The 15563-nt window shown below is 34.9% G+C and overlaps 1 protein-coding gene across 2 annotated transcripts in view; it reads left to right on the top strand.

Moving 5' to 3' along the window:
* LOC126977319 (PRL-1 phosphatase) overlaps positions 1-15563 on the top strand; it is a 41624-nt gene that overhangs the window by 23711 nt on the left and 2350 nt on the right. For both annotated transcript variants that reach the window (XM_050826095.1, XM_050826094.1), the window contains exons 2-5: positions 3613-3802; positions 5939-6391; positions 10602-10768; positions 15245-15376. In XM_050826095.1, the coding sequence (XP_050682052.1) occupies positions 6284-6391; positions 10602-10768; positions 15245-15376 (407 nt within the window). In that variant the 5' untranslated portion in view covers positions 3613-3802; positions 5939-6283. The remainder of the gene's footprint in view (positions 1-3612; positions 3803-5938; positions 6392-10601; positions 10769-15244; positions 15377-15563) is intronic.

A 15563-nucleotide genomic window follows, 5' to 3' on the forward strand; every position in this document is an offset into this window, starting at 1 on the left:
TTTTGTTTTGTAACTGGATTTAAAATTACATAAACTTTACTTCACTTGTACAGATATTATGATTAAATATCGAAAATAAATAGAATATTTTCACAAACATTCTTTTTTGTAACTATTATAGTATTGGAAGCATTTATTGGTCATAAACTTACAATTATTATTGTAGCAGTAAATATTGTTGTAAAAAACACCTTCATAGATGATGACTAAAAATTACTAAAATGACAAAATTTCATTGTTAATTTGATGTTAATATTTGTGATTTAGATGATTTTTTAACGTTATACTTTATTGTGTAACGTGAAACCGATTTTATGGTTCGAATGGAAAATCTAATATGTTTACTGATATCTATAATATGACCAAGTAAGTCCAACCTCTCGTAAAGGATGTGGAAGACTAAAGTCTGGCCAAAAATATCTACTGTTACAAAAAAAAATTACTAATACATTTGGAAACAAAAATGTCTGACAGTCCGCGTATTATTCGTACTAAAAATGCGATCAAAGCAGCGAAAGGAAGAATTCCAAGAAAAATTGTCCGAAACCAAGATTTTACTATATCGAAAATTGAATATAGGACCATGAACCATGATTAAAGAGACGCACTGATCGTTATTATAACCGATAATTTAAAAATGAATGAACAGGGTGGTGAAATACAAACAAATTCTTGATGTAAGGAAATATTTTATTTATTGACGCGCATATTTTTATCATCAATATTTTAATAAGCACAATGACTTAATACTAATAGCCTATGAGAAGCTTATCAATAAGTCAGCGTAGTATGAACAAAGTTAGCTTCATGCGACTTCAGTGATAGTTTGGTGGGATGTTTATCAAGGAGTCATATTTTTGAGAAAGAAGTGATAAAATATTACGATTCTTCTTAACACTATGTTTTATAACCAAGAATGGTACTATCAGCAACTTAGCAAGCATCAGATGATCAGCACCGTCTCATAAAGCTCGATCCACGAAAGCGTGGTTGGAAACGAACGTTCCTGACTTCATCGGATTTGAAGTCTGGCCTCGATCTTAATCTGCTGGAAATGTATGGTTAGGTTTAGACAATATGGCTTACCATAAAAATTTAGATTCTTTGCCATGTGACAATATTATGGCAAGAGTATGTATATTTTCTGACATGGTTGGCTTGCAAACTTGACTTGAGGATTTTGCTTATGTAATTAGAATCGGAGGGTTAGGTTAGAAACGTGTCGTAACTATAAGCATGCATTATATTATCCTGAGCTTGGCTTAACCGGCGAGATAAGGCACGCGGAAAATCACTGTTTGGTAAACAGTGACTGCAGAGTTTTTGCTTCAAGGATACTTTGTTCAATATTGCAGTCTAATCGTGTAACTAAGTTACTGATTCATTTTGTTTTTCACTCTTTTGCGTATGCAGAATCAATAAAAAGATCGATTATTGCGTTGTTTTCTATGTGACGTTAAGTAGTCTTTATGTCCATTCAAAATTGTTTTATGCAGCATTTTGCTTATTACTTTAGTTACGACCTCGACTGGCGAACATTTCCGCTTTATTGTTGAAATTTGCGTCACCACCTTGCTTGGTAATTATTTTGTTTAAATTGATCTTAGCATTTTCCCCAGCATGCATTCATTCCTACTACAGCTTGTTTGCTAAACAAGCTCTGTGTTATGTATGTTGCGGTTGCTCTGTCCTGTGTGGTCAGCCTCCTGTTTGCCTCGTGTCTCGATGTCTAAAGCAACACGATATCCACTCTATTAGATTTCATAGTATAACATGCACATTGCCAAGTCTATTGATAGACACATAACATCCGCAGTGTCAATCCCAAACATATTATGTTGTATGTATTTATTTTGCATAATATCTTGATTTTGGAAAAACGGCCTGAAACTTCGGAAGAGTCTAAATAAATGGTCTATTGTTGTCTACAATGTTTCCATATATAGGGGAGGTCCCGGCTGGAGTTTATCGACCGTCTAGTCGGTAAGGGTGGCGTATTCTTCTCAATTGATCCAAGATATTAATTGTATGCACAAGATGAGATAACTACTACGTTTACATGTGAAACATTATATTTATTATTCTATCCACTTTCGAGTTCTTTATCACCATCAAAATACATTGGTTGAAGTAAAAGAGTTATTATTTTAAAAAATCATCCCCGTCTCGACGCTTGGCACCCACCCAAGTCTGTAGTGTTGTTTCCTTGAATGAATCTTCAAGAATAATAAATAGTTCTTAATTATTTGCCTCGTTACTTATTATTAGCTATCGTAAAATTCATATAACTCCTTAAAGTGATCTGTTAATAATGAATAATGTTTCTCCGTAGTGTATATTTCAGTAATGTTCTTATTTATTTTGGTCTATTGGGCTTATCTGTTTTCATATTTTAAATAAATGAATGATAAGAAACATTATGTAATGATCTGTTGATAAATGTATCGAAGTTAGATTTCGGGAATACTCATTCCAAAATAACCTTTACCACATTAAAACAGAAATTCGCGCTAAATTTGGACACGTTATATGATTGCCGACAGTCTTCTTGCCAAGAAACATTGCGTTGTCTTTCATGCGTTAAATTGTTTGTAAACAAATTCGGGTAGATGTATTTTTAGACTTTTTATCATCTGGCCTGAAACAACAATTAAGAGTCCAATTCGATGAGTGTTATCATATAAAAATAATCTTCGTTTTTAGACTGCTTACCTACTTACAAGGAAAATCTTTCTAGACATGGGAATGTTTCAGTGTTGGTGAAGTCTTCATTAAAATTTGATTAACAATGATTTATTACCTTTTATGTTTGTACAAGGAATCCTGTAGCAGACTTTTAATGTTTTAATAACAATGTACAGAATGAACACACTTAGAAACTTACTATAAAGGCTTTTATTGAATTTGATGATAAACATGTGAACTAGCAAAACAAAATTATAATAATGACAATAACAAAATTTAAATATGTATTATGGTTGCGGAGACTAACCATACAAACTCATATAACGATTTCCACCTCGACCTGTCTCAGTTGATATAAACAAATATAAAATGCGTATATCATCTTTATACGAGCAATTCTTGTATATATATATATATAATCTGAATCGGCTCTCGGAAACGGCTCCAACGATTTTCATAAAATTTTTTGGCTTTCGGGGACAAATCGATCTCGCTAGGTTTCAATTTAAAAAATGTAGTTTTATCCGTGTTTTAATGAGAGACAGCTACAATAACATATTAATACAAAGGTAAATTTCGCCACTATATGCAAGACTATAATAGCTCAGATGGGACATTGGGTGATCTGGAAAGCAGAAGGCCCCGGTTCGAGTCCAGATAGATACATTCTTAAAAATCCGAGCAAGGCTCGGTCGTCCAGATATTTTAAATTTATACGATATGTTATATGATCTTCCTACGCGATGGTACCTAAGTCGATATTGATGAAATAATTTTCAAGCTGGTGTCTATCGGCTCAAAATCATTTCAAGTTCGATAGTAATCTACGTTGGTTTGAAATCGGTTGTAACCATCCGTATGTCGATAGTACCGTAGACTTAGTTTTTTATAATATTTGTGTAGTTTATATTAAGCATATTGTTTCAGCTGGACATTCGTTCTGTGGCGACATTGATGGAGTTCCGCTTGGACAGCGCGGAGTACTGCCAGGCTCAACACAAATAAAGTCGAGGGTGTTCGCGGAGGCAGGTAGCAGGGAGCTCTCGGACACATGCGGCTGGGAAGGCGCGCCCACACCACTCACCTGTGCAATACGCAGAATCCGACCACCCACAAGGTAGGTCAGATTCTGATCAGCTATCAATATAGATTGCGAGTTAAATATTTTCGATATACACCCGATCATTTTGAATGAATGAAGCCTTTATTGCAAGCAAACTAAATAAAGTACATTCTTAACATATGCCACAAATTACACTAAATGGTTCTGATTATATTTCACCTAATATAATATAAACATTTCTTATGTTATTCATCGGTCGCTTGTCCGCTGACATAGGCCTCCTCCAGATCTTCCCACATTTTCGTGTCGTAAGTTGTTCTTCTCCAAGTTGGTCCAGCAATCTTTTAAATTCATATTCCCATCGTATCGTTTGTGTCCCTCTATTTCTTTTTCAATATCTTGGATACCACAATATAATGTTTTTTGTCCATTTATCTTTTTAGCTTCTCATCACATGTCCTGTCCAACGGCATTTTAGCTGCTTAACTGGTTTTTCCACACTTTCCATTTTTGTTTTCTTTCTTATGTTTATTATTGTTACTTTATCATATTTTCTTATTCTCAACATTCTGCGCTTAATCCCATGTTGGCACACTTAATTTGTTTATGTTTTTATTTGTAAGAGACCAAGTTTGGCAACCATAAGTCATACATGAACACGTATTATAAAAACTTTTGTCTACATTGATTGGGAGATATGAACGCTTTTCATTATTTGTTTGAATGACCAGAACCTTCACCAAGTACTTGCTAATGTTTTTTCGATTTACTTATTCATAAGTTCTTTATTACATATTATCTGGCCAAGACACACATATTCAATAGTTTTGGTCTCTATTGCTATAGTTTCATTTGTATTACTAGTTATTCATAATTTTAGTTTTTTGGGTGTTCATATGCCCAATCATTTTATCGTTGCAACTATGTATTTATTTTGTATATTTTGAGTTGCACTTTGAATCCGTGGATCTATGGTGCTTTCTACATGTGATGATGCTGAGATGCATGTCCTTTCATTCCCACTACCTTGGAGCTGTGGTAATCGAGGCTAACTCACGTATTATATGAATAAGGCTTATTAACCTTGCTCAACTGAAGTTTTAGTGTACATAAACAACGTTATTTAAGCCATATTGACTCTTAAGAGGGTTTAAGTGCTACTGGATGTACCTTAAATGTGATTTTACTAACATTTATATTTTACTACCTTTTACCCGCGACTTCGTCTTTGTGGAATAGTTACGTTGGGCAGAATTTTTTATTTTTTGATATTCTCGCTTTGCAAATAATACACATACAAACTGCTGTGAGCTAGCTAGTTGCTAGAGCAAATATTTATTTATTTTTTTAAGTGCCTAAATAAAATATAATAAAGTTTCATGGTGTTATATTCGATAATGATTAACTTTTATACAAACTTTCACCCCTATTCCAGCCCCGCCAAGCCTTTTATTCGCGATAAAAGTTAGCCTATGTCCTTTCCCAAGCTCTTGTCTATCTCTGTAATAAATTTTATCAAAATCGGTTCCGTGGTGTAGGCGTGAAAGCGTAACAAACAAACTTACATTCACATTTATAATATAAGTAGGGATTCATTATTCCTACTGCTTATAATAATATGACGTACCTACCTTAAGCGATGACTCACTAGCTCATTTATTCTTCTATAATATAAAAATCAAATAATTGAAAGAAAATGTAATAGGAAAGAACAGTATCGATGCAAATATTTTTTCCCAAGTAACTAGTATCGTACAATTTCCTTCGGGCGACCTTAAATTATCAAGTTCAATTACCAGAGCAATATAAAATACAGCAATGCCACCTTTGTTGCCGCAGCCTTGAATGTGGATTCGTCAAGCAGCTACCACAATGATAACAATCAAATCATTATTGCGTGTAGTGTTTACCAGCATGTTATCACATTTTGTGTAAATACAATCGACAAGGGGCAGTGGATGTGATCGCGCTAATACGTGACGATTTGTTGGCACTCTGTCAGCGGCTGTCGCACCTCTTAACTCTCACATGATCTGACTTGCTTCACATTTCGTGCAATCTATTTTTAATACTTCGCTTTTTTCTCCCTCTTCACTCTTGTTTTGGCACAGTCGTCCGAATAGGTATCTGTTTTAAATCAAGTGGCGTTTTCTGGAATCTTAATATTAATAACTAATTATTTTGTTTCAGTTACCTTAGACGTGGAACCCAGTGTTAATTGCAGCATATCATTGAGTTGCTGAAGTTTCGCACCAACAACAAAAGCTTATGTTTGTCGCTTAGCTAAGTTTCGTAAACAAATTCGGAATTTTCGTTTATCAGTTACCGAATGTGCTCAAGTGCTTGAAAGCGACCTCGATGCGGGTGCTCCAAATTATATAATTGGACTTTTTCTAAACAGAAGGCGAGAAACTGAAGTGTGTTGTGTGGAAATAGAGTGACAATTTGTCTGTTAGACTTTTACGGTTCGCTACATCTTCGGAGCGTGTGAGACGAACGCGACTTTCAATCGGAAGGGACAGAGAAGCAGTCACCATGAAGCAGAAGGACATCAGGCCGGCTCCATCTCTCATCGAGTTCAAGAACTTGCGCTTCCTCATAACGGACCGACCATCGGATGTCACCATCCAGTCCTACTTACAGGTATATATCACTTTATATTCCCGCCTCGCTGTTAATTATTTCTTATGGCCGATGATACTAACGTTTATATAACAATATCTGATGCCCGCGACTTCGTCCGCGTAGTTAAGGGTGTTTAAAAATAATAAGCAAAGGAATTGAAGGTTTTCTTATCCGGTTCCCGTTTTCGCTCCGGTTCCCAACATATTATATGAATCTTATTTCGAGGAAGATTGCTCTGGCAAACTAAGCCTTCTCTTGGTTTAGTTATAGCTCATCGACGTGAATTGCAGTTTCTCACTAATCCGCGTTTTTCTTAGCCTATGTCCTTTCCTAACTCAGTCTATCGGTGTACCTAGTTTTATCAAAATCTGTTCAGTAGCTCTGGCGTAAAAGCGTAACAAACAAACTTACATTCACATTTATAATATTAGTAGGGATGTCAAACGGTTGATATGAACTAATTTAATCAAGCAACACAAATAATACATTAGACTATTAAATAGTTGCCACCACTTGAGGGTAGAGCTTGCATCGGAAAATGTCGAAAATCAAAAGAAATAAAGGAAAATCGCAATTCTTAATATTATCCCCTAGCCTTAGGCTGAGAGCTATAGAACGTACTTAGACTTTGCTCAGACTTTACTTACGTAGAACTTTGTATAGTCATTTGACAGCTGAAATATGCTTAGCTAGGACAGCCCTTTCTAAAAGTCAAGATCACATTTTATTACACTTAACTAGTTTTACGTAAGCAAAGTCTAAGTACGCTATATAGATCTCGCCTTTTAATGTAACCGTATATGACAGCCCTATAATGCGTGAACAATTATATTATTTCCAATGTGTGCGTTAGCTAGTGGTTTTATATAAAAAAAATACTAAGGAGCTAATATCAAGCAAGGGGGACTGTTTACGTCTTTTCAATCAAAATTGAATACAGTAACAAAAGATTCGCGTACCATCGTACTTTCTATCTTGCTGTATCTACGTTAGAATGTTCTTCTCTCTCGCTCTTGTCTCCTATTCAATTTTTTATTTTTTAAAGTTATATCCCTCACTTCTGGGACTAATACTGGTCCAGTATTAATCCTAGAAGTGAGTGTAAATTTAAAGAACACTCCATCTTCAAGGCTAAAGAGCTTCTATCAAAATATTTAATACAACTATCCTATTTATATGGAAACTGAAAATCTTCTTAAGATACAATCCTAAAAAATACACATATACACAATACACACACTTTCACCTTCATATACACACAATTAATACTTGTATAGTTATTACTTTTAGTTTATTTCTTAATATGATTTGTTAAATTTTAGTAATCAGCTTGTTGTCACTAGCCGCTTGTATATTTTTATTTTCTGTTAATTCTACTATTTCCCCCACGAGACAGGCAACGCCTAGTGTGGGGGTCAGTATAAAATGTTAATTTGTACATGTAAACTGCGAAATAAATGATTTTATAATTACACAAATAAAATTTGGAAACAATTTTTTTAACGATGCGAGACTCGAATTCGCGTCCACTCGCTTGTGCGAGCGCTCTTCCAACTAAATCAACCGTTCGAGTGACGTATCGTTGATAAATCTTGTTTGCTTTGTTCAACTCTCAGGTTGTGGGTTCAGGCGTTTATTTGTGTAATTCTCTTCGATTACTTAGTCAACTATGCTCTTACAGCCATTGAAACCTAGATTTAGTACTTAGTACCGACCGGCGTGGCGACAGGCGCACATACCGCCATTATAATCCTACAAAGGGGCACGTCATTTACAAACATAGCTGGTTTTATTCTCGTGTCCACTTTACGGAATGAATTCCGTGTCAAGTATTCGTTTATGATTTGAATGAAATTCGTTCGTATTTATAATTGGGATGCCAGCGTTTTGTGCGTGCTTTTCGTTTCAAGGTTAGTTATTTTCGGTTTCACATAGATTGTAATCCTCTCATTCAGTCCATTTACTAAATTTCTTCTAATTCCATTCATGAAATGGAAACAATAATTCTAGTTGTTAAATTCAGCATTATTTCTCCTCACATGATGTACCATCGGTGGATAAATAATACCTAATCGACTCCGAAATTCGTCCTTTATTGGCTGTAAAAATATTTCACCACAATGTGGATCTTTTTTTATTGATGGTACGTAAAAAAGTACCCATGTCGTATTTAACTGGAAACACTGCGCAAGGAAGTTCGATTAATAGTCTTTTTGTAAGTGGAACAAAGTTCCTTGGAAACCGCACTGTGGAAAAACGACACATATCAAAATATTAGTTTGTTGTGATGGTGGAATTTGGCGGCAAGAATCAGGTTGAACAGCTTTTCGGAACACTCCTCGAGGTAAATCCGATAGAAAACGCGTTGTATGCGGTCGAATGGTCCGATATGTAGCCGAGATTGCAAAGCGCTAGATAGTGGATTGGCTTGAAGTTTTTATTGCCTTACTGTATTTATTACCTCCAGATTGTTCGAACTAATTTATATTTACTTCGATAGAAGCCTTACTCTATTTATTACCTCCAGATTGTTCGAACTAATTTATATTTACTTCCATAGAAGCCTTTATTTTATTTTTTACCTCAAGATTATTCTAAATAATTTATATTTACTTCCATAGAAGCCTTACTCTATTTATTACCTCCAAATTGTTCGAACTAATTTATATTTACTTCCATAGAAGCCTTACTTTATTTTTTACCTCAAGATTATTCTAAATAATTTATATTTACTTCCATAGAAGCCTTACTCTATTTATTACCTCCAAATTGTTCGAAGTAATTTAGTTTTAACTTCCATAGATGATTAATGATGATTCCATTTATATGATGAATATGGATGTTTGTTTCCGAGTCATGGATGTTTAAATGTATTTATGTATGTTTATATGAATTTATGTATGTTTAAGTAAGTATATTGTATTAAATATATCATTGTCTTGTAACCCATAACACAGGCTATATATGCTTAACTTGGGGCAAGATAATTTGTGTAAAAAGTGTGTCAATATTATATTATTATTATAGAACGGCGGAATTGGCTATGATTCGATATTCCGTCAGAGTCCCAGTATTCCGTTACTAAGCAAGGCATTACGAGGAGAACTGGAGGCAAAAAATCTAGCTGGTCCCCGACTGATATATGATATCTCTTGCAATCAGTGAAGACCGTAGCAGGTCTCTTTCAGACCAAGTCATTTATTTACTATTAATATATAGTAATTAAACTACCACTACGCCGCAGCGTTTTCGTATTAGACAGAATAATTGTCTGAGTCCAGAGTCTCGTTTCCCAGCTTGATTGAGACGCCTACATATTAATAATTGTGACAATCACCGCGCCTTTGAGTCCCACGGGCTTAAGTGCTAGTGTGACGACAATAAGTACAAGACATAACCTAGTTTTAATGTTTAGTATTATGTTTGTCATCCGATCAGCTTCGAATTTTTAATTATAACATTATTCAACATTAAACGCGATTGTCGTTTTTGCCATTAAGTGGATATGGGCTCTTTTGGTATGATCTTAGCTCAACATGTATATGACATAGGGCAGTCTTCTTTACCTACATATAAGGTCATCTTATAAGAAGAGCTTAGTTTTTTCTATAATATAAAAAGGTATTGACAACCGACTCCACACGCAAAGAAACTCGAGTCCTCTTACATTTGACATGTTTTTTGTCACACAAATTAAATATTTAAAACAAAATTAATTTGCCTGCGACCTCTCGCGTTCCGTGCGAGCGCTCTTTTCGCTGAGCCAACCGTTTAAGTGACGTACGTTGATAAATCTTGATGTGCCTTGTTCAACTCTCAGGTTGTGGCTACATCTTAAGGACCTACTATACAGTTGATAACCTGCTAAACCCCAATATTTGCATATGAGGAAATTGACTTGAGCTGTGGCCCTTTTAAATCCAAACAATAACAAATTTTAATTGTGTTTTAATCCTAGAAATGTTGGTTATCACTTTAAAAATATAACAAATTGTTTAGATTTGCAAAAGCGACATCTCAACTCAATTTCCTAATATGCAAATAGAGGGGTTGAGCAGGGTATCAACTGTAACGTAGATCCTGTAGCCACAACCTGAGAGTTGAACATAGCATACAAGATTTTATGGCGATACGTCACTTGAACGAATTTTATTTGTGTGTTAATGCTAGAAGTAAGGATTATCACTTTAAAAACATAATAATTGAATAAATGTGTGTGGTGTTTCAGGAGTTGAGGAAGCACAATGTGTGCGTGGTGGTGCGAGTGTGCGAGCCCAGCTACGACACGGCGCCACTCAGTGCGGAGGGCATCGAGGTGAGGGACCTGGCCTACGATGACGGGACCTTCCCGCCCACCAACGTCGTCGACGAATGGTTCGAGATTCTGCGTGAAAAGTACGTCCTATTTCTTATATATAACTTCCCTTTCTTGGCGTGCGTCCGTGCAGAATGGGATGTCGCTTGCACGCCTCCGTTTATGAAATGATTGTTCTCATATTAAACATTTTATTGAGATAAAACCTTTAATTGGGAACGCAACGGGCAACTACTAGTTTCTAATACTACTTTACGAAATGTTTGATGCGTCATGATACATTAAATGGCATTTTTTTTATGACAATAAGCGATGAGACGAGAAGGACTTTCAGTTGATGGTAATTTATATGCCTTAAAAATTAACTAAGTGGTTTACTAGAACATATTTAATGTAATACACTACAGAAATATCAATAGAATTAAATATTTGCTTTGTTTTAGATAACCCGCATAATAGGTACGTGTTGGTCCGAACCTCAACAACTCGAAAAATGACCCAATCCCTCCCAAGCACTGCCTTTTCCGTCACAAAACATTCATTAACTCAGTATCTAAAACCTCTATAAGTCGAAAAGAAATCAGCAATTACTAACAAGATATTGTAGTAAAAATTTCCCCTAAGAACTAATTATTTCAACAGTCTTATCACAAAATTAATTAAAATGAAACAAAAATTGCAAGACAACTTTTACATTGGTTCGCAATTACTATATTATGTTGTAATTCTGTATAAAAACTATTTTTGGTATATAAATGCATATAATATGATCACATATCTACTAAACATACATTTTGGTGATATGTATACTACATATATGTAGTATATGTCTGCTCTTGTTGGTCATATGTTTGCTACAAGTTGCAATCATGTCAAGTTATGATTTCTAACAGATTTTTGGTAGAACCAGGGTTTAATCACTTTTAGGCCACTTTCTACCAAAATGATTAAAATTGTTGTAAAAATTAAATAAGGCGGCTATGGTTTCTCTTGGCTTGATATAAATCCAATAATTTGATCAAAATATTTTCCCTCACACAGAGTTCTTTGGAGGTTTATTAGACTTTCTGCGAATGACAAGTTTTAGTCAAATGCCAGAGTAGTATCACTACAATATACAAATTATGTAGTAGTTGTTTTTTAACTACATATTATAAAACAAAGTCCTCCGCGCCACGTCTGTCCGTCTGTTCGCGATAAACTAAACTCAAAAACTACTGCACCTATCTTCACGCTCTTTTCACCAATGGATAACGTCGTTCTCAAGGAAAGTTTAATAAATTTTTGTATATACGAGGGTTGCACTCAACTTGAAAATTTCGGCAATCAAGGAAGTGACACAACATTACTATTTAAAAATGTATTTATTGCTTTTCGAAGTATTCTCCGCGAAATTTGACACATTTTTCCATACGATGGAACCAATCATTGAAGCAACCATTCCATTCGGAAGTTGGGGTCTCCAAAATGGCCGTTTTGTAGGCGTCCACAGCTTCTTCAGGTGATGAAAATCTCTGACCACGCAATTTATTCTTTATTTTAGGGAAAGTATAGAAATTATTAGGGCTTAGGTCGAAGCTGTACGGCGGATGGTCTAATAATTCTATGTTTTCTTGCTCTAAAAACTCTTTTGTTCTGTGCGCGGTGTGAGAAATCGCATTGTCGTGATGGAGGATGATGCGGCGGTTGCAGTTCTCTTTACGGAGTTCAGAAAGACCTGTGGCAAACAAATGCTAGCATACCATTCTGCATTAACCGTTCTTTGTCCCTCAAAGAAAAGCCCCGAAAGTCATAATAAATCATCTCTCTAGAATTTTCTCGAGTCAATTCCATTTTTCAACGACTAAACAAGTTTGAAAAGACCTTGTGACAAGACCGAGAATCTTTTTTTAAGTAAATAAATGGTATTTGATTTTTAAAACCAAGGAATTTTCAATTAAAAAGATTTTAATATGACAGGAACAATGGAAATATTCCATTCCCGATACTTTTAGTGCAGCCCTCGTATTAACGAAATTTGTTAGACATGTCGGAAAAATAAGGGAGCTATGAACGAAAACGCTGTCTAAACCCTTTGAGATATAACAAAATAATGTACGGAGGAATTGTGTATCTTATACCTATCTGATAGCATATGTCTTTCTCTTAAAGATAACATGATATACCCATTTAAATATTTTCAAAATTGGCAATTATAAAGCGGTAATGTAAAAGCCATTTGCACAAATACTTAATCCTTATCATTTTCTTTGACAGAACAGCGTCTGTCGGGTCAGTTAGTTGAAAATAAAATAGCAGTGTATTTTGATGAAGTAAAATATATGATAGAATTAATGTAAACGTTTGCGTCACTAGCTAATAGCAATAACATTTTGTTATTAGCGCAGTAAAGTGATCGTGTACTTCTTATTTGCAGTTATAACTAATACGTGCATTCAGATGAATTATGATGTTATTTTTGTACCACTCTGTACAACAGAATAATTTAAACCGCCCAAGGTTAAGGTCACCTTCAACATAAATTATCTTTATCTAGACTAATGCATAGTGCACGTCTTGTTTTTTTTTAATTTGGACATCTGTACATCTGTTTTGTCATTATTTGCGTTCACTAGTATATCATCTGCATTTGCTTGCAGGTAATATTTCTTAGAACAACATATTTTTAGATGCTAACTGACCCGACAGACGTTTTTCTGAACATAATAAATTAAATACTGTTTTTTATGAATTTGTCAGTAATATTTATAACATCAAGAATTATTTCGTAAGATATGCTCCCTGTTGTTATAACTGTCAAAACGTGCGTCAATAAATTCTCTCATAGAAAATATGTCCATACAAAACAAATATTGGAAATAAGATTAATAATTATGGGTCCCAAATCGAAATAAAAACTATCCTATCCCTCAATGTGGACTAAACTCCCCATTAAAATGCGTTTATTAATTTAGGAGTTCACTGGAAAAAAATATCAGGACACTGGATTTTTATATACAGTAAAAGCTCTTTATTCGCGGGGTATATGTTCCGTAAATATGCCGCGAATACAGAAACCGTGAATAGAGAATAGTAATTTATATGGGATTATAAGGGATACGGTCCTAGGTGACAAAATAAAACACAAACTTAAAAAAACAAAAACAATTTAATTGAAGTTTTTCACTATACTTATCAATCATTATCTTCAGACTTAGGTTGCTTAAGGATAAAAGAATTTTGTAATTTTTTCTTGTATAACAGTTTTTAAAAGCTCTTATAGTTCAAACTGATATTCATTAGCAATTTGCATCTTAAAAATAAGACTTCGTTCCATAGACGGATCAATTTTCATAAAGAAATCACAAAGCTCATTTGCCATGCCAAGGTTTAAACCTTCACTAAGATTTGTCAAATTAAATGTCACATTTCCAGTGCTTGTTGAAGCCTCTTCTTCAATGTTCTGTGAATTTAACATTTCCTCCAAGTCGATTTCAGTCAAATCTTCATCTTGCGATTCAAGCAACTCCTGAATGTCACTTGATTCTATTTGTTCGAACCCATCTCGTCCTATTCGATTCGCAATTATGCAACTATGTAGGAATTCTTTTTATTAATATGCATGTACTATGTACCGATTACATCCGCGAATAAAGAAATCTTTAGCCGCGAAGATAGGTCACAATTTTTTAATCCGCGAATAATGAAAACGCAAATGAGAAGCTTTTACTGTATATTAAGATTTTCGGTCAGATTTACCATACATAGGTTTATGATTCATATCATAGAATACTATATTTTTTATTAGGTGCTGTGTGTTAATCGTTAATATATTTATTATCAACTAGCTGACCCTGTAAACGTAGTTTTACCATATAAATTATTTTTAGAGTTATACCGTTTCTGGACATTGCAACATTACTTTATTATTCTAAAATAAACGTAGCCTAAGTTACTCCTTATTACATCAGCCTGCCAATAAAGTCCAGTCAAAATCGGTCCAGCCATTTCAGAGATTAGCCTGAACAAACAGACAGACAAGAATTGTAAAAATTGTTATTTTGATGTATATATATTCATAATCATGTAGTAAAAAACGGTTATTTCAATATTACAAACAGTCGCTCCAATTTTATTTATATATATAGATGAACGTGTGTTATGATTCTGATAATGTTTCAATCTGAGTTCTGCGTATTTGATTACCGGACCGATATACATCTTACGTAGCTGTACTGACATTTACTCAATTATTAGAAACTGTTGCGTCATCTTGGACTATGTACGTGATGGAACAGCTGATTGGCGAATACTTTGATTCGCTATAAATAAACTATTAATTGCTGGAGAACTTATTTCGGCGTCTATTTCTGCTGTGAAGCAGTAATGTTTAAACATTATTGTGTTTCAGTCTGAAGGGCGCCGTGGCTAATGAAATTACTGGGCAAATGAGACTTAACCTATAAAAAATTACAATTAGTTGAAAGTCCTGCTCGTCTCGTCCGTTACTGTCATGAAAAAAAAATTTTGAGTGTGTGGTGCTTGTTATAATCGGTTGGTGATTTTTTGTCGAGCAGAGCGCAGAACAAGCCGTCGTCTGCGGTGGCGGTGCACTGCGTGGCGGGACTGGGCCGCGCTCCCGTCATGGTGGCCATAGCGCTCATCGAGCTGGGCATGAAGTACGAGGAGGCCGTTGAGACCATACGGGAGTAAGTGACCCCACATACTGTTTGGACTTTGGAAGTGTGTGAGTGGCCGGGATGTAAATGCAGCTAGATCAATTGGCGTTGTGTAGAGACGTCGTTTCATTGTGTCTTCTACCGCATTGTATCACGGGGAGTGTTCCGAAGAGCTATTTCACCTGATTCTTAGAAAGCTTTAGAGTGAGCTTCCTTG

Source organism: Leptidea sinapis, chromosome 44 (assembly GCF_905404315.1).
Source record: "Leptidea sinapis chromosome 44, ilLepSina1.1, whole genome shotgun sequence".
Classification (NCBI taxonomy): Eukaryota; Metazoa; Arthropoda; class Insecta; order Lepidoptera; family Pieridae; genus Leptidea; species Leptidea sinapis.